This window comes from Podarcis liolepis, assembly GCF_965112155.1.
Source record: "Podarcis liolepis genome assembly, chromosome: 8".
Classification (NCBI taxonomy): Eukaryota; Metazoa; Chordata; class Lepidosauria; order Squamata; family Lacertidae; genus Podarcis; species Podarcis liolepis.
Window position 1 is genome coordinate 49,741,216 of NC_139560.1, and position 25,975 is coordinate 49,767,190.

Below are 25,975 nucleotides of genomic sequence, written 5' to 3' on the forward strand. Positions count from 1 at the left end.
TGAAGAAGAGGAATATACATAACATTGGAGAAAGTGGAATACAAGGTCAGGGATTTGAGATCTGTGCCTTCTGTGAGAGTTAGACTTTCCCCTAGAATCTTATGTCAGCAAGGCAATAGGAATCTCTCACCCATTAGTCCATGGTGCAGCAGCCTTAGGGGTGATCTCTGAGATCAATGAGGGAGTCCGCTGGAGCTGTGAACTATTAAAAATCCTTGAGCTTAAGTATACTTTGAATCTAAATAACTTCTATAGAGAAGGGAGTGGGGCTTGGTGAATGAGTGAATGACACAATACCAAATCCTTTGAACTATATTTGTTCCTTCTTGTTTACTATTGTGTTCCTGGGAGATAAATTTGAAGTGAAGAAGATATGACCTTATTTTTCAGAAGACCATGTTTTTAACTTTACAGCTTCTGAATCATAAATTTACCTTAAAAGAGATATTCATTGTCTGTGCGAAGTCTGGCTCCTGCTTACCGGGAATTGATAAACAAATCTTTCTGGTAAATACAAGGATTAGTGCTCTGATCTTTTCTGCAACTATTAAGGTCAAGATGTTAGCTGTTCTTCCAGGTCACGTAAGAGATAGGAACTCTACCAGGGTCATAGTTCATGATGCCTTTTATGATCCATAAATATAAAACCACATAAAAGGTCCAGACTAGCACCCCAAATAAGGGCTAGTAAATTACTATCATCAGTGTAGGATGATGCAATCAGGCCTGGTTTCACTTCTCATCTTGGTTGCTGATGAAATTCCAGTCCTCCCCTGGTCATGTCTGAACTTGAAATGGATATTAAGTATCTTCATTTGGAAAAGTATCTTTGTAGCCAAACTCCTTCAGAACTGATCATGCACACTGTGCAATTGGGAGGCTTTAATGTATCACAAATACCTCTTGATCAGGTCTTTTTCAAAGAGTCAAATTCCAAAGTATAGTGTTACAGCAGAGCTTGCAAGAGTCAATATGCTAGAATAATTAAACTAGCCCCTTAGTTCATGAAAAATATTCTAGTAGGTTTGTCAGCAACCTATGCATAGGCAGTTTTCTTTAAAGCTTATCATATTGATCTGGAAAATACTTTGCAAAGGTCTAATATGTGTCTTGCTTCCTGAAGCACAGGAGAATGTAAAACAAAATGGGTTTAGCACTTAATGACATATAACAGTTCATATAAATAATGTATATACATGGCCATTCTCCAATACCCCGGAGACTGTCAGTCTAACTTTAATGTTGAAGATAACTATCTATATGTGTTCTTAGATTTATCGCTTGAATCCTAATGCATTTGCCAAAGGCATTAATATTTAAGAAGCAGAAAAATATTACATTGAGAGAAAATGAGAAAGATTTACAGTTCTTCACATAGACACAGTCACACACACATAGCTTCATAGCATGATAAAGAATTCAGGAAATCATTTTCTGTAAGCAAAAGTCAGAATGGGCTTTCTTTGTTAAGGTAGCAATATCAAACTTCCCAGTACAGAATGGTTTGAGAAGTTACCGATATCTAGAAAATCATCTGCTTCTGATAAGTTTTTAGAGCATATTTTTAGGAGCGGTCTAATATTTGAAAATTCATGTTGACATTCTCTTATCTCCTGCAGCACACAAATAACAGACCCAGTTTCTGATACTGGAAATGGTTATATTCTTAAGAAATGCTTAGGCAGCTACATTTAAAGCACAAAGAACTTATTCTTAAAACCACCTGCTTATGAGGAGCTATACTATGCAATGTAACACAAGATGCATTCATAACATACTGTATTTCCTAGGGGAACTATAAACAACAATTACAGGATAAACTTCACATTGCCTCATGTGAGAAGTGTTAATCTAAAGGCTGAGACACAAGAAGGCTTGTGTGTGAGTAACACTTGCAAGCATTTGAGAAAGATAACACCTTGCCTATTCTATATCTTTGTATTGAATTTAATTAAGGCACCTTTAAAGATTGAGATGATGATGATGATGATAATAATAATAATAATAATAATAATAATAATAATAATAATTCCACATTCAGAAAACCTCAATGTTGCATGCTAAATGGCACATATATTTTCTTACTTATTTCACAGTTTCTTCTGATACTGCTAACTGTGGCAAGAGCCCATGCAGGAAACTGAGGTCTTGCTCTTGGGTCAGTGGATATCCAGCTCAGGCATTGACCACAGACTTTCAAATTGATTTTCAGTTTTAGGCGCTAGGAAGCTGCTCTTTTAAGAAGGAATACTGAGATTCACAGGATGCTGAATCCTTCACCCAACGTCAGATTCTGTCCTTCTGCAGTCACAAAGGACACCTACAGCCTTCACTACTTTTCAGAAAGTAGTTACCTTGTGGTAACATGAGACTAACTTAATATCCCCAATTTGACTTCCTTCATTATCCATTTATTATTGCTAGTCAGCTGATTGGGCAACCTTTTACTCTTTTGATTTTAATCATGGAGGGTGGGCACCTCTGTCTCTACCCTTATCCACTAGCAGTGGACATAGCTAACATGAGTGACTTAGGCTTCCACCCTATACCTACTCAGTAAGCCCCATTGAACCTTACTGAATAGACATGCATAGAAGGAACTGTAAGGAGCCTGCAAAGCCAGACTAAAAAAAGTTCCTATCAATGACAACCTATTTATACACTCACAGATTTAACTTGGGCACATCTTAGGACTGCTGAAGCCACCACTACTCAGCCAGTACAAAACTTCCAACACACTCAGTGATCACATCTGATTTATTTTCTAGTCTAATTAATTTAAACCTGGGGTCCTGAGCATAGCACCCATCAAAGCCACAACCCCTCCCAATTTGCATATTTTTAAAATATAAAATAGGGGTGTGTGTTTTTTTGTTTAGTTTGGTTGGAGGATTGCCTTGGGGGGAGAGTTCCTGTCTTTTCTCGTTTGTGTTTGTTTGGGGTGCATGTAGGTGTTTGTTTGTCTGTTTTGGAGGGGGAATATCACCAGTTTTTCTTCTGTAGAAATGGGTATTTTTGTGATGCCCACTACAGTTTCTTAGATTTCCAAATACATCCCAAAAGGTTGGGGGCCGCTGATTTAAGCAGACAAGTCTATATTAGCAATTCTCTCATATGCATGCTGGAACTATCTGCCTCCATAAATTAAATCATTATGGGTACAGCTAATGGACTTTCAGACAATTTATTGGCTTAAAAAGTTTGAATCTGACATAATACAGTTCTCCTAAAACACGTAAAAATTCTGAAACCACTAAACTGATAGTCTGGTTAATTATTCAAACAGCAATCTAATTCTAGTTATAAATTAATGATAGCCCAACTGCCCTGCACTGACTAGATTCAGCGCCTCAACAAAATGGCATGTGTAATACAGTCCTATACAACAGATCTACTTATAAGTAAGCACCTTTAAGTTTAGTAGGGCATACCCGGGAGCAAGCGTATAGAATTGAAGCCTTAAGGCTCAAGTGTAAATGGTAATTTGTATTAAAAAATGAATTTTATATTGTTGCAACCAGTCCTGAGAATTTATGGTGAGGGGCAGGTCAGAAATCAAAGCAATCATAATCACAGCCCTGTGAGGTAGACTAGGCTTTGCTAATATACATACAGCAGTCCTTGCCAATAGATTGTGCAGGGCAGACAGCACCAATTCACATATGGTGTACTGGGTTCAGGAAATCTGCAAATTTAACAAAGAAAATAAAATTAAAAAATAAAGAAAGTGAAGTGGAATAAAGAAAAATAGTACATAAATAATACTAGTAACAACAACAAAACAATTATCTGTACTCAATCTGAATGCAATAACCATCAATGCATAGATAGATAGTTAGTTAGATAGATGATAGATAGATAGATAGATAGATAGATAGATAGATAGATAGATAGACAGACAGATAGATAGGGGCCTGCAGTACAGTGTACAGAATCCTAGGCCTTCTCAATGCATTTGTATGGCTTTTTTGTGTGGCTTTATTATGATGCCTGCAGAGCATTGTGAAAAATCACAGCCCATACCAAGGCAAGTCTATGTCATTCAGAAGAACATTTTTTTCTATCTAGGGCAGAAATTTGATTCAGTTCACATTTAAAAGCGAACCTACCTAATTCACACTTTACAAAACAACACAAGAACAGAAACAGCCATCCTTCAAAATTCATGTTTTTCCCAATTTTGGAATGCAATTCTCCAGTCATATAATGTGTACCAAAAAATCATATATTTGGGTGAAGTATGCATACCAATGTATACATTAGGAAAAACAGCATACAAAAATGCACTGCACAAACTAGTTAGGTGATGATTTAAGCTGAGTTGTTTCCAATTTGTACACTACAGTGGTGCCTCGCAAGATGAAATTAATTCGTTCCGCAAGTTTTTTCTTCTTGCGAGTTTTTCGTCTTGCGATGCACGGTTTCCCATAGGAATGCATTGAAAATCAATTAATGCGTTCCTAGGGAAACCGACTTCAGACCAGGTCCGGGGACAGTCTGTCCCCCGACCTCTTCTGAAGGCTGGGGGGGGGGTAGACAAGGGCTTTTCTTCCCACCCCCAGCATTTAAAAAAAAACCGGGACAGCGGAGGGCTTCTCCGCTGTCCGGGGCGATCTTAAAATGCTGGCGGGCGACATTTTAAAATCGCCCCAGACAGCGGAGGACTTCTCCGCTGCCGGGGCGATTTAAAAGCCCCTGGGAAGGCAGGCAGGGGGGACAAAGACTTTTGCCCCCCGCCAGCCTTCAGAAGAGGTCCTGGACCTCTTCTGAAGGCTGGCGGGGGCGAAAGTCTTTGCTCCCCCCGCCTGCCTTCAAAAGCTGTCCGGCCCAGGCTTCGCGGATCTCTCCGCCAGCAGCGGCAGCGCTGCCGCTGCTGGCGGAGACTTGCCGGCATGCAGAAGCCTGCGTGCAACGCGCCCAGGCTTCGCGGATCTCTCCTGCCTTCAAAAGCCGTCCGGGATAGCAGGAAGCGCTTCCCTGCTATCCCGGACTGCTTTTAAAATGCTGGCGCTGGGGAGCAAAGCCTTTCAGCCCCCGCCAGCCTTCCTGGACCTCTTCTGAAGGCCGGAGGGGGGGAAAAGGCTTTGCTCCCCACCGCTAGCATTTAAAAGAGGTCCCCGGAGATTTCCCTATGGGCTTTCGTCTTGCGAAGCAAGCCCATAGGGAAATTCGTTTTGCGAAGCGCCTCCAAAACGGAAAACCCTTTCGTCTAGCGGGTTTTCCATCTTGCGAGGCGTTCGTCTTGCGGGGTACCACTGTAGTCTGATAAATTGAAAATTGTGGGTTTAGATCACTGGTATGAAATTCTTCTCATAAACTGTAAATCCCATTCATTGGAGGTTAACTGGAGTGGAATTGTATGGTTAACAATTCAACTCAGTAGAAAAGGGCTTTAGGAAAAAATAGCTCCAATTCTCAGAAACTCGAACTCATAATTAGTTTTTATTAGCTCTTGAAAGGGAATTATTTAGTTATAAAAGTTCAGGTTCAAATGATGAAGGAAGTGGTCTAGTAATATTTTTAGTGAAGGGCAAGTATTATATAAACAAATGAGACTAATTCCCAGAAATTGTAAGACGCAGAGACAGAACAAATAGACAATTCACTGTGAGTTATAGACACTGTTTATTTGAAAGCGGAACCTCTGTTGCATCAGCAAGCAAACACGGCCTATTTTAATGGTTCAGTTTTAATGGAAGTGAGAGTAACATAGCTCGTTCAAGCAGTGATCTATGAAGTCATGTGAATTCAAGAACCTTATTTACTTTAAACTATGATGGGTAACATAGAAATGGTATACATCTGAACCCAAAGGCCTATTGTCTTGACTGTTAGCAAGTGTATGAGGTGTTGCAGGTGTGATTCCTTTTGTTCACAGGGCTTGCTACAGGATTAACAGGGACCTTCAGAAGGTGATAGCATGAGCTTCTTGGCCTTCCCTCAAGCACCAAGGTCTTCAAGCAGCCCCAGGGAAGACATGGAAGGCCTGTCTTTACATTTTCCACAAAGGCTAGGCCTGCCAGGCAGCAGCATGAAGTGATGTGCTTTTGGTGGCACTAAACGAAGAATAGGTGAATAGTACAGTTATATTAGCTAGGGACCTGGGATAAGAGAGATTTGGGCTCTGCTGCAGACAGCAAAATATATTGGACCAATATTACCTGCCTCAGGCCAGGCCACTGATGTTCCTCAGAAACCAATGATGTGAGCTCCCTGGCCTAGACTTTGTTTCTTACATCCTCCTCCTGCAGGCACACCGGTTTCCAAATAGCCCTGAGAGGTGGGAGACAGGCAGCCCCTAAAGTCACCCTAGTCCTCAGGGTCCTGAACAGCTTGGACACATGGTTACTCTTAGATTATTTCACATTAATACAACAAAAACTGAGTTGCAATCTAAAATACCTTGCTTAAGAGTTAAATGTTGGAAAACAGATACTTTTACAATCCTTAGCTGCTTTACTGAGAAATAATCGTTTCAAACATAAGACTTACATTTTGGTAAACGTGTGCTGATAATCTTACTGCTATAGCATACATTTTTAGATAGCTATTTTAAAACAGATGTTTACTTTACAGTAGAATGTAAATAACTGAAAGACATACATTTTGCACCAGCTTAAGCATTTGTTCTGTGCAGTAAGAATTTATTCTTTCCCATTTGAAAGCCAACAGTGCCACCTTTTGTTACTAAAGGCCTAACACAACTACAACTCACCTTGAAAAATCAGGCTTGACATTCATTTACTAATGTGTAATTCTACAAGGATTTCCTTTGTGTCAGGAAATTTCCAAATGCTTTATTTTTCTATTTTTTAGGGGTTTTCTATTCTTTTTTGCTTGCAAGAGTCTTCTAGAAACTGGGAAATGCCATTTTAAAAATCAACAATAGAAACGTTATTGAAATATTTCTATTTCATATACAACAATACCTTAATTTTAGGTACCACTGTGGTGGTCAGATAAAATTTCTGACTAGAAAGCAATAAAGTAAAGAGAGGATGCCATGAAAAGTTCACAGTTAGCTCGAAATGCATCAACTTTAATATGACCTCAATTAATATAATATAGAATTACCTCAATGAGACTTAAGGAAAGATGACTGAAATACAGATGGAGAAAATCTCATGCGAATCCAGACTTGCTTGAAATAACTTGAAGTCTTTTTCTATGGCAGTGATACTGATAAGGCACCATTGTATGAGCTATCATCCAGCTGAGCTACTCCAGGTGGTTTATGGGCTATAAAACGAAAGGTCAGAGCTGCTTGAAGAAGGAATTAGCTACAGCTTCTGTGGCATGTTTGTTAAACATTGCGCACATAAAATCACTTGCCTTCATCTTGATTTGGACACGACACACTAAGTGCAGATTATGAGCTGGGCGTGTCTTCAGACCAATGCTGTATTTTTAATGTAAGCCACAGTTGCTCACTTTGTAGCCCCAGAACAAGAGTAACTACACAGGAAAGTGAAAGTAACCTTGACAACAGACTAAGAGTAAAAACTTAGCTCCAACCCATACAGGGAGACAGTATTTTAACTCTATAATTTCCAATTACGTACCACAAATTCATTCCTCAGAACGATGCATTCTGGGCAATGCAGTCTAGGAGAGTGCCTGCAAGGCAGATGCTTTGCCATTACAGCTAGCAAATCTTTAAACAAATTACAGTAGTTAAAAGTTTAAAATGGGTGCTCAGGAGAACCCTGCAGCGATCTGAACAAGTAGGAAGTGTGTGAGATTTGCCCTGGGCCACCCATCTCTTTGGGGACCTTCCTGGTGGTAGTTCCCAGTCAACCTTCTGCATTAGAACTTCAGCAGGGGTGCAAAAATCCTGTTCAGTTTTGCTAGGACTCTCAACAGCTCTTGATATAACTGACTGCCTTACATTAACAACAACAGTTTTCATTATTGAATTTATATCCTTTCCTTCCTCCTGTTGCTATCACACTCCCAAAGCAGCCCAGGATTGCAAACACATCCAGAACTTAAAAACAATCTAAAACAGTTAAATCATTCTAAAAACAGTTACAGTAAAAAATAAATAAATCTAAAAACAGTGGAACCTCTACTTACAACCATAATCCATTCTGGAGGTCCGGTCATAACTATAAATGTACTAGAAACACCCCCTAAAACAGCAATTTAACACGGATTTTACTGTTTAACGAGACCATTGATCCATAAAATGAAGGCAATAATCAATGTACTGTACTATAAAATAAATAAGACAGTATTGTAGATGAAAAAAATTAACATTTTTTTTCTTACGTGCACTGTGGGTGGGTGGGCTTACCTGGCTACAAGCTGGGGGTGGGGCATGGGTCAGTAAAGAGCTGATTCACTTCAGCCAGGGTCACTTTTTTTTCTTGCCTGGCCAGGTTCTTCTCTGGACTTCTTCAGGTTAGTTCCTCAGCAGGGTTTGGGGCTGCAGTGCGCCCTGCTGTGCCTCTTCCATAGCTTTGGGGTGGGATGGGGGCCCTCTCCCTGGCAGCAGAGGCCTCAGCACTGCTCCGCAGCCAGCAGGGTGAGCAGCTGCAAACCAGAGGCCTCTCTCCAGCAGTGGAGGCCCCAGTGTTGCTTCGCAGCTGGCCAGGCAAGCTCTGAGCTACTGGCAAGGCCTCTATTTATATCTAGAGGAAAGTTCATAAGTCAAAGTACCTACTGAAGGTCGTTACTGGAATCATACGTAAGTAGAGCCGTACGTAAGTCAAGATTCCACTGTACACTTTCATGCAGTTTCATGCAGTGATCCATGGGTTGCAAGGAATAGTATTCTTCAACCACCATATGCCTAGATAAACAAGAATGTTTTCAAATTCCTCCTAAAAGTTAATAATGGGTACTGGTAGACCTTAGCTGGGAGGACATCCCACAACTGGGGAACAACCACTGAAAAGGTCCTGTCACAGGTCAGCGCCAACCAGGCTGCCCCCAGTGGCAGCACAACCAACAAGGTCTCACCTGCTGAACACAGGGTTTCATATGGTTGTTATTTGGCTTTGTTAGGTGCCTGAGTCCCAAGCCATTTAGGTAACTACCGGTATATGCTAGTACTTCTTGCCAGCCTAGTACTTCCTAGTACTTTCTACCAACCTAGTACTTCCTGCCAACCTATATGCTAGTACTTCCTGCCAACCTAGCAGTTCGAAAGCACCTCAAAGTGCAAGTAGATAAATAGGCGTTGCTCTGGTTCGCCAGAAGCAGCTTAGTCATGCTGGCCACATGACCCAGAAGCTGTACGCCGGCTCCCTCAGCCAATAAAGCGAGATGAGCGCCGCAACCCCAGAGTCGGCCATGACTGGACCTAATGGTCAGGGGTACCTTTACCTTTACATTTTATGCTAGTACTAGCACCTTGAGCATTCTGCACTAGTAGCAGCCTCAAGACCATCTTCAATGGCAATCCTACCTAGAGGACCTTTACAGTAGTCCAGTTGGGAGGTCACTGGAGCATCAACAACTGGTGCCAGGATATCCTGGCTCAGGAACAACTATGTTGTCGGACTATGGTGTGGAGTGCCATTTAAAACTGGTGCCATGAAGAGAGCAGTTTATGAAAAAATTCCCTCATATTCTTGGAATCTATGCAGTTAAGAGATTAGGCATGAGAGCAGTTTAAACAAAGGATTTAGGCAAGAATGCATTGCTTCAGGACAAGTTTCCTCTAAAATGCTTTTATGACTAATCTTCAAATTATTATTGGAGAGTTTAAAGAGCAGTTAGGGTATTCTGGGATCAGCTTCTGAAAATGATACTCTGGGGGAAATTGTGTGTTTTTATTCTCCTGAATCCTGGCCTAAAATACTATTCATACAAATTGCTGTGGCATGGATGGGTACCCATGCTACAGCAATAAAAAATTGTAACTGGTAATCACATAGATTGAGTGGATTACCGGTATATGGTGACTTCTCATGCCATTTACCCCCAGGAAGCTACAACAGTTCATATTAATTAATTTTTAAAATCTTTTTTTTTTTCAATTCCAGCCTCAGAATACAATTCAGCATGGAATAAACATGTATTTCTTCTGCTATAGTCTTATTCAGAAGCTATTGCTCACACTGAGACCAATGGATAAATGGAGCACAGGGCTACATGAACTAGCCATGCCCCTGACTAGGTCCACCCCCTTTCTAGAGGGACATGTCTCTTCTTTTCTATCGATGTATTGATGTGCCAGCTCTCCCTGGGTGATAATGCTGGACATGCTGCCACCTGTAAATCCTCCCACCATGTCACAACACACTACACCCTGGAACCTTCCCCATTCTCTGGTGGAGAAGTGGCCTTCGTAACTTCCCACTCTCTTCCACTGGGAACTGGAAGCCTCTGGGACTTCTGCTTCAACTGCAGAGCCAGATGCATCCAGAGGCGGAGGGGTGTTCCCATCAACCAGGTTTACTCCATTGTGTCATCCCATTCATCATCCTGCTCCCTAAGTGCCTCTACTCCTGGCGTTAATCAGAGTACAGTCATACCTCAGGTTACATACGCTTCAGGTTGCGCGTTTTCGGGTTGCGCACCACGCCAAACCCGGAAGTACCGGAATGGGTTTCTTCCGGGTTTCGGCGCTCACGCATGCGCAGAAGCACTACTGCAGGTTGCAAACGTGCCTCCCGCACGGATCACGTTCACAACCCGAGCGTCCACTGTACTCTGAAGTAATCATTACATGCCCAGATGCCTGGGGGCAGGGCTTATTTAGTGAAGCCCTAACCACATGCTGATAAGTAGGGCTTATAGGTCTTCAGAAAAGTGCATCCACAATCTGACTGTGCTATCTTATTTGCCATAAACGTGCTGGATTGTAGTCCTCCCCCCTTCACTGATTACATCATTAGACAGATCACTAAGACTGCATGCTTTTACTTGATGCTGGGTAAAGAGACAGACCAGGGCTTCTAGTAGTATACAGACACCATTCTGACCCAGATGGTTGCCGCCATCATTCCCAAGTGCCCTCTCCTACATGGCAGAACCCATGCAGATGCCTGATGTTCCAAGGTGGCAATACAACAGCCCAGGGAACAGCTTGAGTGACAGTGGTGGACATGTTCAAATGAAGGAAGTCTAGAACCCATTTGAAAGCTTATTATTTGATGGTGATTTCTGCACTAAATCATATTTCTTTGCTACTGCTGTGTTTCAGATTGGTCACAGGAAAAAATAGCAAACAGAAGTCATAGCAAGGCATATGTACACACCATGAATCCAAGTGCAGATGCTGTTTTCGGTTAGCTGCAAACTACAGTGGTACCTCTAGTTGCAGACTTAATCCATTTTGGGGTGCTTTTTGCACCCCGAAAAGTCTGCAAACACTTCTGGGTTTGCCGCATTTGTAAGCTGAAAGTCCGTAACAAGAGCAGAACGCAACACAAGGTATGACTGTATAGAGCATGGGTAGGCAACCTAAGGCCCGGGGGCCGGGTGTGGCCCAATCGCCTTCTCAATCTGGCCCACGGATGGTCCATGAATCAGTGTGTTTTTACATGAGTAGAATGTATCTTTTTATTTAAAATGAATCTCTGGGTTATTCGTGGGGCCTGCTGGTGTTTTTACATGAGTAGAATGTGTGCTGTTATTTAAAATGCATCTCTGGGTTATTTGTGGAGCATAGGAATTCGTTCATTTCCACCACCCCCCCCAAAAAAAATACAGTCCGGCCTCCCACATGGTCTGAGGGACTGTGGACTGGTCCACGGCTGAAAAAGGTTGCTGACCCCTGCTATAGAGCAAGACTATTGCTCTAGCTACAGAACTAGAGCAATACTGTAGTCTTGCTTTTCTTTATTACTATTACTAACATCGATTTGCCAACTTAGATTTGGTTAAATGTCACATACGTATTTTGGAAAGGATAAAATATTACTTATGCCCTTCATTATTTGTGTTGAAGTATTTTGTCAGTTATCTCTTTCTCTTATATTTAGACCAATTATCATTAATTTCCTGTGCTGTCCCTCATTTTTCTGCCATTAACTGTTTCCTAATTTGAAGTGCATTGAACTATTGACCTTCATATGACTTAATTTGATTTCCACAATTGCATCCTGGAGAAAACTTAGCTGTGCCAATCTTCAGCAAATGATCAATTTGTGTAGAGTAAACATTCATTAATGCTTTATTATTTAGAATGTTCAAATGCATATTAGTATATTTTCTCTCTTACCTTGACAAAATGAAGTAGGGTTTTTATTTTTAGCTCGTGTATTTGGATTACTAAGAACTAGCTTTGTAGACTAGAGTCCACTTCATTAGATGCATTTAGTGCTATCCTGAGTTGCATCTTTGTGTGACTCACTCTCTCTCTCTCTCTCTCTCTCTCTCTCTCTCTCTCTCTTAGAGGGAGGCAGATGTAAACACTGAGGTCAGAAGAAAATGAGATGCAGAAATGTACAGAGCCAGTGTGGTGTAGTGGTTAAGAGCGGTAGACTCGTAATCTGGTGAACCGGGTTTGCGTCTCCGTTCCTCCACATACAGCTGCTGGGTGACATTGAGCTAGTCACACTTCTTTGAAGTCTCTCAGCCTCACTCACCTCACAGAGTGTTTGTTGTGGGGGAGGAAGGGAAAGGAGAATGTTAGCCTCTTTGAGACTCCTGAAGGGGAGTGATAAAGCGGGATATCAAATCCAAACTCTTCTTCTTCTTCTTCTACAGACAGTGCTAATTCCATGAAAGGTGGCCATTCTCCAAAAGGCTTATGTTTGTAACACAGAGATCCTGGCATTTTTAAGTCAATTAACACATATACTGTACTGTTATGAAAATTAATTGCTTCAAGTCAGTCCACAAGTAATAGCATTGACTTTGTGATTATTGGTAATTTAGCAGTTTCATGTTTTCTCTTTGTTCCAGCTTGGTCACCTTCTTTTCACATTACTTGGTCACATTACTTGGTCAGTAATAGAGTGTCCTGGGAGGATGAAATGTCCCCCCACTGGCTTTTTGGTGCTGCCATTTTTTTAATGTCAGATTTGTGTCCATTATTTCATGCAGAGGCTGTCATGTTTGTCCTTTGCAGAATGCAGAAGGGTATTGCTGGCAGATGATGGCACACAACACACTGGAAGATGAGAAAATAAATGAACCCCTGATGTTGTGGATGACATTATTAGGTCCTGTAATTGTGTTGCCAGAGCAGATATGGGACAGAACTGGCATCTGAACCTGCCACAGGGTCTGGTCCAAGTTATGTGGCCTGTTGTTGCTGATGAATGTGTTTTAATTTGAGGGACTGTATGTTACTAAGTACAGGAATGTCACCCAAGGCCTGTAAGAGAGAAGTGTCGTGGTTTTAATTAGGAGCTGTCAGTGACATGTTGTAGTCTCTCATGTCTTCTAGGTTTGTCATGTAGAACTGCACAAGTGCCTCCTATCTGTGAGTCCAGGTGATGATGTTTCTCAGGTAGAGGAATTTTGGGAACAGAATCTGGGAAAGTGTCAGCCATGAAGATGTTGGCATCCTTTAGAACCAATGGCATGCCATTGATCTGTCCTACCCAGAAAGAAAACTTGGTGTCAGCAAGTGATCTCTCCAAATAAATAAAGATAAGAAGTGACCTAGTGGGGGGGGGGGTTTCCTGTAATGGTAGAACTGCATATTCTACCATTCTTTAATAGCAAATTGCATAGAAGATCCCAAGTGCTGCAAAACCTGCCTTCATGTCTGGCTATCCCACCACTATAACAAAGAGCATAATCAGCGGGTTTCATGGCATGCACTGAGAAATGTAGTGTCAGAAAAGTAGCTTTTACCATCTACTCTCATGTCTGTAGCTGGCACAGAGGCTGCTGGGTCTGTTGACCTCAGGTAATAAGTGCTACTTACTGAAGCCATTTAAATCTCAGATTCTTCTACACAATCAGAAGAGTGTGGTTTCAAAAAGGCCATTCTGTGCCAGACCTCTCCGTATGTGCACTCAACCACATCAGTGTATTTGCATTGCAATTGAGAGTGAGAATGTGCAGTAACTACTACCACCCCAGAGATGGCCAACAAAACAAAAAGATAGGCAACACAGTGCTGTGGAGGCTGATCACTTTCAGGGCGGTTATATGCTGTGGCAATAAACATCCAAGTGCTTTAATAGCTAGGGAGGGCCATTCAGCCTGTAAAAAGGGTTTGTAGTAAATGGCTATATTTGCGAAGGAGGAGGGACAGCCTGAGGAAAGGCAGGGTTGTCCCTGCCGGTGTCTCAAGGAGAGGGGTTTGCTTAGAGGGAACGAGGATCCTGCGTGTGTGTGTCCACACCACACACACACGTGTGTGCGTGCGCGCCTTGGCTCCCTTCCAGTCTTTCGGTAACCTCGAGCTGCGTGGTGGTGGGCTTGCGCTGGGGTATTTACGGTAAGGTAGCCACGGCGGCGGCGGGTCCGTGTCAGGTGATCTGAGGCGAGTTGCCGCTGGCGCTGCCGCCCAAACGACGCCGCTTGCCCGGAGGAGGAGGAGGGCAGAGAAGCGAGGAAAATGCAACATGGCCCAGCAGCTGCAGCAGCAGCGGCGGCGGCGGGGCTGTGAGGAGGGGCTGCCTGGCGCGCCCTCCGCGGCCCTGACGCGCGGGGACCGCGGCGAGCGCTGAGAGCCGCTGCCTGCCGGACGCCTTCAGCCCGGACGCGCGCACAGCTCGTCGGTTCCGCGAGACATGGGGCTCTGCTACAGCCTGCGCCCGAGGCTCTTCGGCGACTCCGGAGGCGGCTCCATCTCCAGCGCCGCCGCCGCCACCACCACCACCTCGGAGACCGAGCAACAGCCGCCGCCCACGGCGGAGCCCCTGGCCCGGCCGCAGCCGCCCCTGCCCGGAGCCCCGGCCGGGGGAGGCGGACGAGGAAGGAGCGCGGGGAAAAGCGGCAGCGGCGGCAGTGGCAGCATCTGCAGCGGCGGGGAGGCGGAAGGCGGCAAGGCGCGCGCGGTGGAGCTGGACGGGCCGCTGCTGCTCCTGCAGAACGGAGCGGGCAACGGGGCGGCTCCCGCGGAGAAGGACAAGGGGCGGCAGCGGCAACGGGGGCCGTCGCCACCCCTCGCAGCTGCCACGGCGGCGGCGGCGGCGGCGCCCCAGGCCAAGCCCGAGTCGGGCTCGGCAGCGAAGCAGCAGCCGCTGGCGCTGCAGAGACCTTGGGAGAAGCTGCGCCTGGAGGAGCGGGAGGCGGAGAAGGAGGCGAGGCGCGTGAGCAAGAGCATCGACCGAGCGCTCAAGGAGCAGAAAAGGGAATACAAGCAGACGCACCGCCTGCTGCTGCTGGGTACGTAGCGCCCCCGCCCTGCCTCCCCTCGGCGCGCAGGTTGGGCTGCGGCGGCCCCTAGGGGTGGCCCCGTGGGAATAGCGGAGGGGGGTTGCCCCCTGGCAGAGGGCGCTCTTCAGAAACCCAGGGGTGCCTGCCAAACCTCGAGCGTTCCTTCTCCTAGGAACTCTTTTCCCACCTCTTTATAAAAACATTTTTTCTCGGGTTTTGTACATCCCTCCTGAACTGGTTTATTGCATTTGTCCAATCCCCTTTACGTGTTTCTGTCCTCCCTCTCAATTCCCGGCTCTTTCCTCCCTCTGCATCCCAGTTCCCCGTCTGTCCTCTCCTCCAAATGACCTAGCTTCGTCTCTTCAGTTAGGAAAGTGGTACTATAATGTGGAACAGAAGGTGTTGCTTCTGAGCAGGAGTGTAGAAATCATGATGTTTCTCTGCTTCTCGTTGTGCCTGCTGTACTGCTGTAATAAAAAATAAAAGCACATTTGGGTTGGTGTTTCAAGACTGCGAACATGTTTGGCGGCTAATAAATAAAAAATGTTGCAGCTAGAATCTATTAATGAGGATGTTTCCTTTTTGCTACTGGACACAAGTGCTTCGGCCCTTTGGAGATGAGGTGGTATGATTTTATGACTCAGAGTGAGCCAATGGAAATGCAAGACAATAATGGACTAGGTAATTATGGAAAGATGAGGAATTTATGAACACTACATAGAAGGATTAAAGCTACAATTTATAGCCTCTGTATTTATAGCCCTAAAAGGCTGAAGAAGATTGGAAGAGAGTTTTGAGAATACATAGTGTTGGATTCTTCTACATCTTGTTCTTCAGATTTGCCCGTAGAATAAAAAGTATGTGTTAGAAACAGAGAGCAATACTCCAGCAGAGTTTAATAAAGGTACCTCTGGATAAGCATCAAGTTGTTGTGAAGCTAACTCTGGTAGCTCTAGCAAAAAGATCACTGTTCTATGCTGTGTATATAAAGTGAAAGGTTTTTTTCAGAACTGCAAAGAAACCTGACCTAAAGTTTAGCAGTAGACAAGACCTATCTTTTGCAGAGAATTAACCCGATGGCATCAGAGTAGGCCTTGGCAGAAGGGGGTGTGGGTGGGAAAGACCCCATGTGAAGTGTCTGAATAATCAAATATTCTCGAATTGTAAAAGTTAAGTTCTTTTTCTGAATAATATCAAGCACTTGTTGCTGATTTCTAAATTAATAATTATTAGTTCTCTAGAGCCTCATTATAACTGCTGCGTTTACAGTGTTAATACTCTAGGGATAGTTAAGTGAAACATCTGATTTCCTTGAAGAAATAAATTATCTGGTTTATTCTTTTGAGTAGCAAATGGGTATTTGCATTCCTGAGGAATCCCAAAGTAAGATTAGAACTCCTTAATTTCTGTTACATATAGAATGGTATGTCTTACCATTGAACAGTAGCTAGATTGTACATTACTTTCTTCTGTTTATCCAGAATTGCATATAACCAGCAGATTTCCCCATAAACGTTAAGAAGGAAATAGATATGTTAAAAATACTTCAACTTGTAAATGTGCCAGAGGTGACTGCCAAAACAGGATCTGTTCTAAAAATAAAGCATAGGCTCTGTTATTGTCTGGAAGTTTGTAGTACACACAGTAGTACTCATTAGCTGGTAACCAGAAAAATCCGGACAGTCGGTCTCTGACTAGTAATAGTTTCAAAGTGTGATTCTTTAAGCACTTAACTTACACTGTGAAAGCCAAGCAAATTAAAAATTGAGATGGCTGCTCCACTGCTGCTTTGGAGAGTTGTGAAAGGGTATGTGATGCAGCCAATTATGTGGATGATGGATAAGTCAATAGAGCAGGTTAAGAATTAGCAACACAGCTGATTGATGGAAAGTAAGACTTTCTCCAAGCTTAGCAGCTAACTCCATAATATGGTCTATGCCCCAGTACTAGTGTGTGTGGTGAAGTAGAGCAGCCTTCCTGACACCAGATTCAATTACATGGTTGGGAAGTGGCAGTGGCAATATTGGGGCTGTGCGGTTGCACAGGTGGGACCACAGGTGGGACCACAGGATTGGCCCTGCCCCATATAAACAACAGTGACACCCATGTCAGGAGGGCAGCTCCACCCCACCACATGCACTACCACCACCATATCCAGTATGTGTCTTTAAATGTATGTTTCACTCCAAGGAGAAAGAGAGAGCATATTGGACTGTCCTAATTAATTCTGGGATGGTGTTGGAAGGCTGCATTTAAGGATGGTAAGAACAGTGGCCTACCTGTCCATCCACATTGAATCCTTGTTTCACATGGAGACTGCCATGGCAGCTGCATAAAAGCAAGAATAGCTGCCATTAGTGCAGTACTACTGATAGCTGCTTCTGCTGCCCCTGCCTGTCTTCTGGAAATGATGTTGCTATGGAGCAGCCACTTAGTGGGAGATAAGGGTGTAGATGGAAAAGGAATTGAATGTACCATTGGAATGTGGTGGAGAGGACTTCTTCTTCCCTGGTGGCAGAGGTGGGTGACACCACTTGAGTTTCTGCTGTTCAAGACCAGTGCTTCACCCTGCTTCAGCAATGGGTTGCGCCTGAGTCCTCGGGTAATCTTACTTGCTTTAGAGTCAGATTCTGTATGTTGACCAAGTAAGATAATGATACGTATATGCAGTACAGTGGTACCTCGGGTTACATACGCTTCAGGTTACAGACACTTCAGGTTACAGACTCCGCTAACCCAGAAATAGTACCTCGGGTTAAGAACTTTGCTTCAGGATGAGAACAGAAATCGTGCTCCGGCGGCACGGCAGCAGTGGGAGGCCCCATTAGCTAAAGTGGTGCTTCGGGTTAAGAACAGTTTCAGGTTAAGAACAGACCTCCGGAATGAATTAAGTACGTAACCAGAAGTACCACTGTATATGTGATATTGTTTAGTGTGAATATTCTCCAAAATTCACCTTTGTTTTTCTTTTATGTGTGAGACACATTTTCTTTTACCAACCTTGTTAGAGTAACTGCTGTTGCTCCCTGAGGAATTACAATGGAATGGAATGTTGTGGCTAATCCATTTCTGATGTGGAAAATGTTTTTTGATAAGAAAATGAGTTTGAACCAGTCTCTTAGTTGAACTAGTTACCACGTTATGCTTGGAAAATAATTTCCCTGATATCTGATTGGATGGTGCTTTCTTCTCATTTGACAATGTGTTGCAGGGTATAAATATCTTTGCTGCATGCAGCTTAATTAGAATGCACCTACTCTTTGTGGTGCATAATTACTGAGCATGTGTGGAAATGTCTTTGAGAGACAGTTGTGTGGCCCTATTCAAGTGGAAGGAGAAATGAACAAGATGACTTTCTGGTCATCATAATAATAAATATCTTGGTGTATATATATTATGGAATACCTGACATCTGGTCATGTTGGCATTCACATAATAATAATTTTATTAATTATACCCATCCATCTGGCTGGGTTTCCCCACATGTGAATGTTGGCTTTCATGTATACTTTTGAGAATGTTGGCAGACAATATGCCCCTAAAGTCAGGAAATACACATCTATTTTCAGACATGCACAAAATTAACCTGAAATGATCAGTAATCATTAGATACTGCACATTCACTAACACATATTTAGTTCAGTTGCATTTTTCCAAGCGAAGACTTTATTGGCTGCATTTCCCATGTACAGTTACCTAGGAATAAGGGACCTGCTTTTGCATTGAGATGAATTGGATTGTGCTACAGGTCATTCACTCTGAGCTAAAATTTTCATATCTGTATTGATTTCTATAGGCAGCTCTTCTATCTGTCTCTGTGGGACATTCAAAAGTAGCTTCTCAGTATAGAGTGGGAAATGGCCTATGCCTCCTCCATTTCAGGGCTCCCTCCCTCCCTGCTTAGCAGTCAGTTATCATTCTGTGGCCACTAAGCATTCTCAATCCTTGTTGGGTTGTTTGGGGCTGGCTTCTGTTTCTCAAGGGTTTTTCTAAACAATTTTTGTACTTCTGCAAAACTTGGGGTTATCCTAACTTTGCTAATATCTCCTTCATAATATGTTACTGTTGCGGTTACATAAGTTATAACACCCCAATAATTTAATTGGAAGCAGGCAACAGTTATGTAGAAAAGACATGCAGTGTAAATAATATTCTACATTTTAGAAAGTAAAAGATAACTAGATGGCTAAACTGAGTTCCAGAGTATGAACTATCAAACAGCAGATTGGGTAGGAAAACAACTTACATGTTTACTGTTATTTACACATGTAAAGTAATGGCAGTTTTCATTGCTCTTTGGTCATGTGTATAGCTGGCAAGTATCATTACTGTTTGAATGATACTACCTCCCTTTATTGGATGCATTTGTAAACATTTCTGCCAGAGCTGGATCTTGTAAAATTTTAATTAACCTTTTCCACGCAGGGAGCCACTTTCTAAAGCTACCCTACAGTTGCCTTACAGAGATGTGTTACAGTATAGTTCATGGATAATTTCATCTCCTGAAATAGATACATTTAAATTGTTAGACAAAATATAGCATGAAATACATTTTATCTGTTTACTTGTTGCATATAATACATTACTATTTAAACAAATCATGTATAGATTTAAAATCTTCAAAAAATAAAAAGGAAAAAGGAATGTTTTAAGGCAGCAATTATACATATACTTTCTTGGGAGTAAGTCCCATTGAATTTAGTGGGACTTGTTTTTGGGTAGATATATTTAGGATTCTATGGCTGGGTAATTTTACACAGTATTGCTACAGTAAAAGTAACATTGTTTCTGACAAATGTAGAGATAGTAAAATGATTGTGTTAAGCACTCTCTTTTCCGACTAAAAGCCATTTTGCATTTTCTAATTACTGGTAACTTCCCATTCTACAAAGACATTTGAAAAACTGTTCATGGTAACTAAATTCTTCGATTTGGAAAGCCCTAGAATGTATTTATTTTGTGTGTTAAAATTGGCTTGTTGAGGAAAAAGCCTTTTAACAAACGGCTAAGCAAGTGTAAAAATTGTGTGTGTGTGTGTGTGTGTGTGTGTGTTTTACATTAATTACAGATTAGAGATATGCAAAAGCCCTGAAAGGTAGTTTCAGTTGAAGAAGGGCAATGACCAGAATGAAATAAGTTTTTAAATGTATCAAAGACGGGAACCGTTCGCATTTGACTATGCCACCTTCTTATCATCTTGCATGTGTCCATGACTGGAATGCCATTGCGCTTGCAACCAGCCTACATTCACATGAAGGTTTCAAAGTTTTTGCATAGGCTGCTGACATTTCTGCATTTACAACATCATTTTTTGGATTTTATAAATTCCCTTGAAATTAATTCTCCTAATTCCTCTCCCCTTTCTGTTGACATTATCAAGAATATGTCCTATCCTTTGCAGTCTTTATATTTTTACCTGTATTCATTTGTGTGTCTTCTGGCATTTCTACATAGATGTCTTCAACCTTAGGTTCCACCCTCACTGTTCCATTTACATCTCCCTGGCCTGCTTGTCTCTAGTAATTTTGCATTGAATGTGCTTTCATTTTCTACAGCACAGCTGGGAAAGCTCAGGCCCTGGAAGCTGAATGTGACATTCCAGATGATTTTCCTGGTCCTCAAATCTCTTTCGAATCTAGGCTAAACCTGCTCCCAAACCATCCGTCTCTCACTGGCCCTGCTTTGAACCCCCCATGAATGTGTCTTCCTGTCTGGAACTTTTATTTGAACTCTGATGATGTCTTTTGCTTGCCTGAATGGATGATGGAGAGGGGTGTGTGAGAAAGTAGCCTGCTGTGCAAAAGTACAGTTTTACATTCATTGCTCTACTAGCTTTAGTCTCTGGCCCCAACTACCGCTGAAATGTGGTCCCTGGAACGTTGATGCGAAGGGAATGTGCCCTACCCCTGCTCTAAAGCTTCATCATGAAGGGAAAAGAGAGATCTATGGAACCAGGAGAGAATGAAAACCTGGTAAGGATAGTGGAAAGGAGCTGAAAGAGAATCCAGGAACAAAGACAACGGAAGAAACAAAGAAAAAATTCCTTCCAATATGTTTTTTCTTTCTTTTGTGACTCTTCCTGTCTGACATTCCTTTTGGGGATTGTGCATGCATGACCTGGTATTTTTATTGTGACTTTAGTCTGATGGATTATAGGTTATTGGATTTTATTTTATTGATTTATAACTAGTTTGAGGGACAGAGTGAAAATATAAACAATTTCTGGTACTTAGCTTGCCATGAACACAACATCACTGAAAATTTCCTTCTCTTCCCGATTTTCTTATCCAAATTTAATATGTTGCCTAATTGCTGCTTGTCCCTCAATAGTGTCTCTGCTTTTCATATCTTTCATTTGATACAATTAGGAGTCTAACCCACTTTGTGTTTTCCCTTCTGATGAAAAGTAAATGTTCTCTTCACTGCCCCACCTGTATCATATATATTTCCTTGGTCAGTTATAAATTCTGCCCATCTTTCTGACATTTGGTTCTTCCACACTGGCCTGTTTCTCTGGAATTGCGTTTCTGTAGCACTCACTTTTGCCAGAATGTCTGGATGATGTCATCATTATCCTACTGCTTTTTGAGTGTGTTTTGTTCTGTATTTTTCATACCAGATTTGTGAAAATCTTTTTGTAATAAAAATGTGATTGCATGAGTCTGTCTAATATAGACAGGCAGACCATTATTGAAACTTTAAGGGCTCCTAGTTGGTTCAGCCCATTTTATTGCTTCCTGGTGATGAGTGGATAGGAAATTAATGATGAATACCCTATTTTTGCATTATTATTAAAATGATAGAAAATCCATTATTAAGGCCTTCTCTTACAGGAACTGACCTTGGGTTAATTAAGAGATGCTATTTATTAGTAATCCTTTTTGTGTTCTGTTGTGTCATCCCATCCTACACTCATCATCTGGGACACGGGTGGTGCTGTAGTCTAAACCACTGAGAGTCTTGGGCTTGCTGAATGGATGGTTGGCAGTTTGAATCCATATGATGGGGTGAGCTCCCATTGCTCTGCCCAAGCTCCTGCCAACCTAGCAATTCAAAAGCATACCAGTGCAAGTAGATAAATAGGTATCACTGTGGCGGGAAGGTAAACGGCATTTCCGTGTGATTTGGCTTCCGTCACGGTGTTCTATTTCACCAGAAGCAGGTTAGTAATGCTGGCCGCATGACCCAGAAAGCTGCTGGCTCCCTTGGCTTGAATGCGAGATGAGCACCATAGTCGCCTTTGATTGGACTTAACCGTACAGGGGTCCTTTTACCTTTACCTTACACTTATCATGAACTGATAAAAAGGGAAGAACCTGTAAGGAAGAAACTTGAACTTTGCTGGCAACATTTGAGCCAATTTTGTAGGAGGCTCTTGACTATATATAGAAAGGATATTGCCGGGCAATGTGGTGTTGAACCTCCATCTTAATTTCACTTGCAATTAATTGTGGAAAACCAGTGTTTCAGCTTGACTAAAGGGCTCTACTGTTGAAGCCATCCTTGTCTCTTTTCTGTTTCATTCTTTATTATAGCTTTTTATTGTATTCATATTTGTATTCAAAAAGCTTTCCATTTTAGAAGAAATAATTTTGCTCCTTCATATCATTCCTGCTTTGATCTCATTCTCTCAAATATAATTGTATTAATGGCCTTACAAAACCTTGTAGCTCTACTTGATTCCTCATCTCTGCTCCTGTTCTGTCGCTGTCCCTTAATACAGGTTTGTTTGTGTGTTCCCATGCTTTTCCTTGTTAGTTCTTTAAATTGTAGTTGTTGTCAGCACCACACCTTTCTTTAGTGATATAGTCTATACACTTCCCACAAAGTGCTTTAATAAATTTGCCTGTTTTAATTACCAAGTGTTTTAGTTTTGTTAATGTAGTTTGTATTATTAGTTAGATCCTGATGGTGGCAGCAAATATTAAGAGAGGCAAAAGTAACTTTCTTTAGATCATAACTAGATCATAACTAGACTCTAGATCATAACCAGAAAATGTTTAATGCATTTAAATTTATTTTCTGCCCTGTAACAGAGCCAATGTGGAGATTGTCTTTTGAGGCTCCAGGATATTAGTTGATATTTGTAATAAAGCTAGGTTATTGAAGTTTAGTGCTCTCTTGGAATTTGAGCCAGTTAAACCATATCCATTGTTGGAGTGGCTTCATGTGAATTTTAGATGCCAGATTAAGTAACCATACTTTTAGAATAAAGAGTGTTTGATGTACTGAATAAACACAGTTCTCTGAACATAAGTATTTTCCACATAAGAGTAACAATGAAGAAACATGACCAAAGGCCAATTTTACCTTATTTCAAACTTTGGTCATCAGAAATCATCAATCACATAAATATTTGCTATATTGACTCAAATAATAAGATTCCCTTGCCAATATTCGGTGACAACTAAGTACCCTTCAAAATTCACCAAGTGACTTCTGGAATGTATCTGAATGTAATTCACATTGTTTTGACAAGAAATTCCATGGGTTCATTATGGAATGTTGTACAGTGTGTTCGCCACTGCAAATTAATGTGCTTAAATTGATGATGGGCATTGGTTTTGTGCCCACCTTCCTGAAGTATAGCTGTGATGGGTCATCCTGCAGAAGAGCTTACTATTCTAGTTAAATCTAGTAAGACAGTTGGCTCATGGTTAATTAATTTTGGCAACTGCCACTTCATGTTAGTTGGAATAGGACCTGGACATCCAGCGCCACCGATTACTGTAAACTCTTATGTTCTGTCTACCTGAGCTCTAGGAGGCTCTCATGAGATCTCACGGGAATCTCCTAGAGCCTGCTTGAGACCTTTCCCCAGCCTGGTGAGCAAGGTGGAGAGCTTAACAGCTGGGAAAACCTGGCACAGAAAGAGCTTTTAAGCTCTTCACCTTGCATGCATTTGATTCATGCAATTTTAGCTGGCCAGCCGCCAAGCATATAAAACTGTGCTTGTGCACGTTGCGAGTCAACTGTTGTCAGAAAAGGGATGCGTTACTACACAAAGAATTGATTGCTAAGAGAAGGTTTAAATAGCACTCAAACTGTAGCACATAATTTATCTAGGTCATCCCTATGGAAAAGACAATTTGAATTGAAAATAGAAAGATTAATTGTTCTGAGGATTATTCTGAAGTGATCTATGAAGCTCATAAACTATTTGTGACATTATGAGTATTAATTCTGTAGACCAGGGTTTCTCAAAGCTAGTTTAATTCTCATATGCACATGTATGTGCACCTATATGTGCCTGCACACATACCCCTCAGCTAGTGTTAGTTATGTCTGAGGGATGAGGCCAAGCATTTTAAAAGATGAACTGCCATGATAGGAGGTTTCATCAAGCTGACCAGGAGGGACAAATTTTGTGTAAAGCTACAGGTATGGCCACATTGGCAACCCTGTATCTGTCAAAATAAGAGATGAGGCACATTTCTGCTTTTGTGCACTCAACAGTATTACTTTATAATCTCACATGAAGATATCTGCTAATAAACTGGCTTCATAGCTAAGGGAAGGGATTCATTGCTTTTACAAAAAACAGAACTGATGCCCTTAGGCAAAGCTTTATTCTTTGTATTTAAGATATTTAGGATTGTTGGCTTGACTTAAAATAAATTCATCTTTGATTTCTGGTGCCGCACTACTTAATGTTCATGCTGATGTATCTGCCTGATTTTATTAGAATTTCCTTACAACTCCATCATAGCATTAGGCTTTGTGATTTGCCAGAATAATCCTCATACATGTGCATTCCTATGCAACATGCTCTGGAATGCATCTCAGAATGGATAAAAATTGATAGAATTTTAATTGTTTAAAAAAATAATCAATTATACTTAGTATTTCTATTTACAAAACCATTCTGGTTTAAAATAAGAACTGATTTAATATAGAAAAATGTGTAAAAAGCCTGGTTAATATGCACACTTGTTCAGGAAATATGTTTCAAGAGAAATGATGATTTGAATCTACCCTGTTATGTATGCATTCTCTGCTGTGGCAGGAAGTGAGAGGAAGACTTATAAATTACTGTCTGTTGCTGTTACCAGAAATTATTTGGTACATGACAGCTCAGCACTAACTGTTGCTGATCCCAAACACAGTGATCATATTGGTGACTGTGCTGTGCAGAGTGTAGTGCATACCCTGTATCTCAGTTGCATGTTGATGCACAGCCAATGTACAACTTGTTATGGCTCTGGGGGAGACTCCCCCTCTTCAGGGGGAAAGGCTGGGGATTCAGAGTGGGAATTGCCTTCAGGGCAATCCCCATATTTGCATAGCTAACCAGAAGTGTTTGTGCAAGAGAAGCCTGTTGTGGAAGTACCTCTCTGACCGAAGGGTGCCACCTTAGTCACTTCTGACTCCGAAGACACCTGTTCAGAAGCTGTAGTGCCACGGTCCTTGGGGACACATTTCAAACTTTGAAAAAGTGCTGTGGGCACCAGTCACAAAATGGTGCTGTGTGTTTGTGGGGAGGGGAGTATAACATAGAATTAGAGTGCAGTTGACAACTTAATGCATGCTGTGAGACGTCAGCTATGTCTTGCTGGTCCTGATTGTGGAGATCACACAATATTGATTCCCCACCTCCAATAACAGGGAGCACTCCCCAGTATCAGGAAACACACACACACACACACGATTAAGTTCACCTGATATTTTCCTACATGAAGATCATCTCAGGATTGGTGGGCGGGGGGGGACTGAGTGTTTGTTTGTTTTTTTGATAAAA

The 25,975-nt window shown here is 42.0% G+C and overlaps 1 protein-coding gene across 3 annotated transcripts in view; it reads left to right on the forward strand.

Moving 5' to 3' along the window:
* Positions 1-25,975, forward strand: part of GNAL (G protein subunit alpha L) — a 176,258-nt gene that overhangs the window by 36,751 nt on the left and 113,532 nt on the right. The window contains exon 1 of one of the 3 annotated variants that reach the window (XM_083518705.1): positions 12,405-15,246. The exons of the other annotated variants lie outside the window; for them this stretch is intronic. Coding sequence (XP_083374831.1) covers positions 14,649-15,246 — 598 coding nt within the window. The 5' untranslated portion in view covers positions 12,405-14,648. Of the gene's footprint in view, positions 1-12,404; positions 15,247-25,975 lie in introns of those variants that run through there. 3 annotated transcript variants of the gene reach the window in all.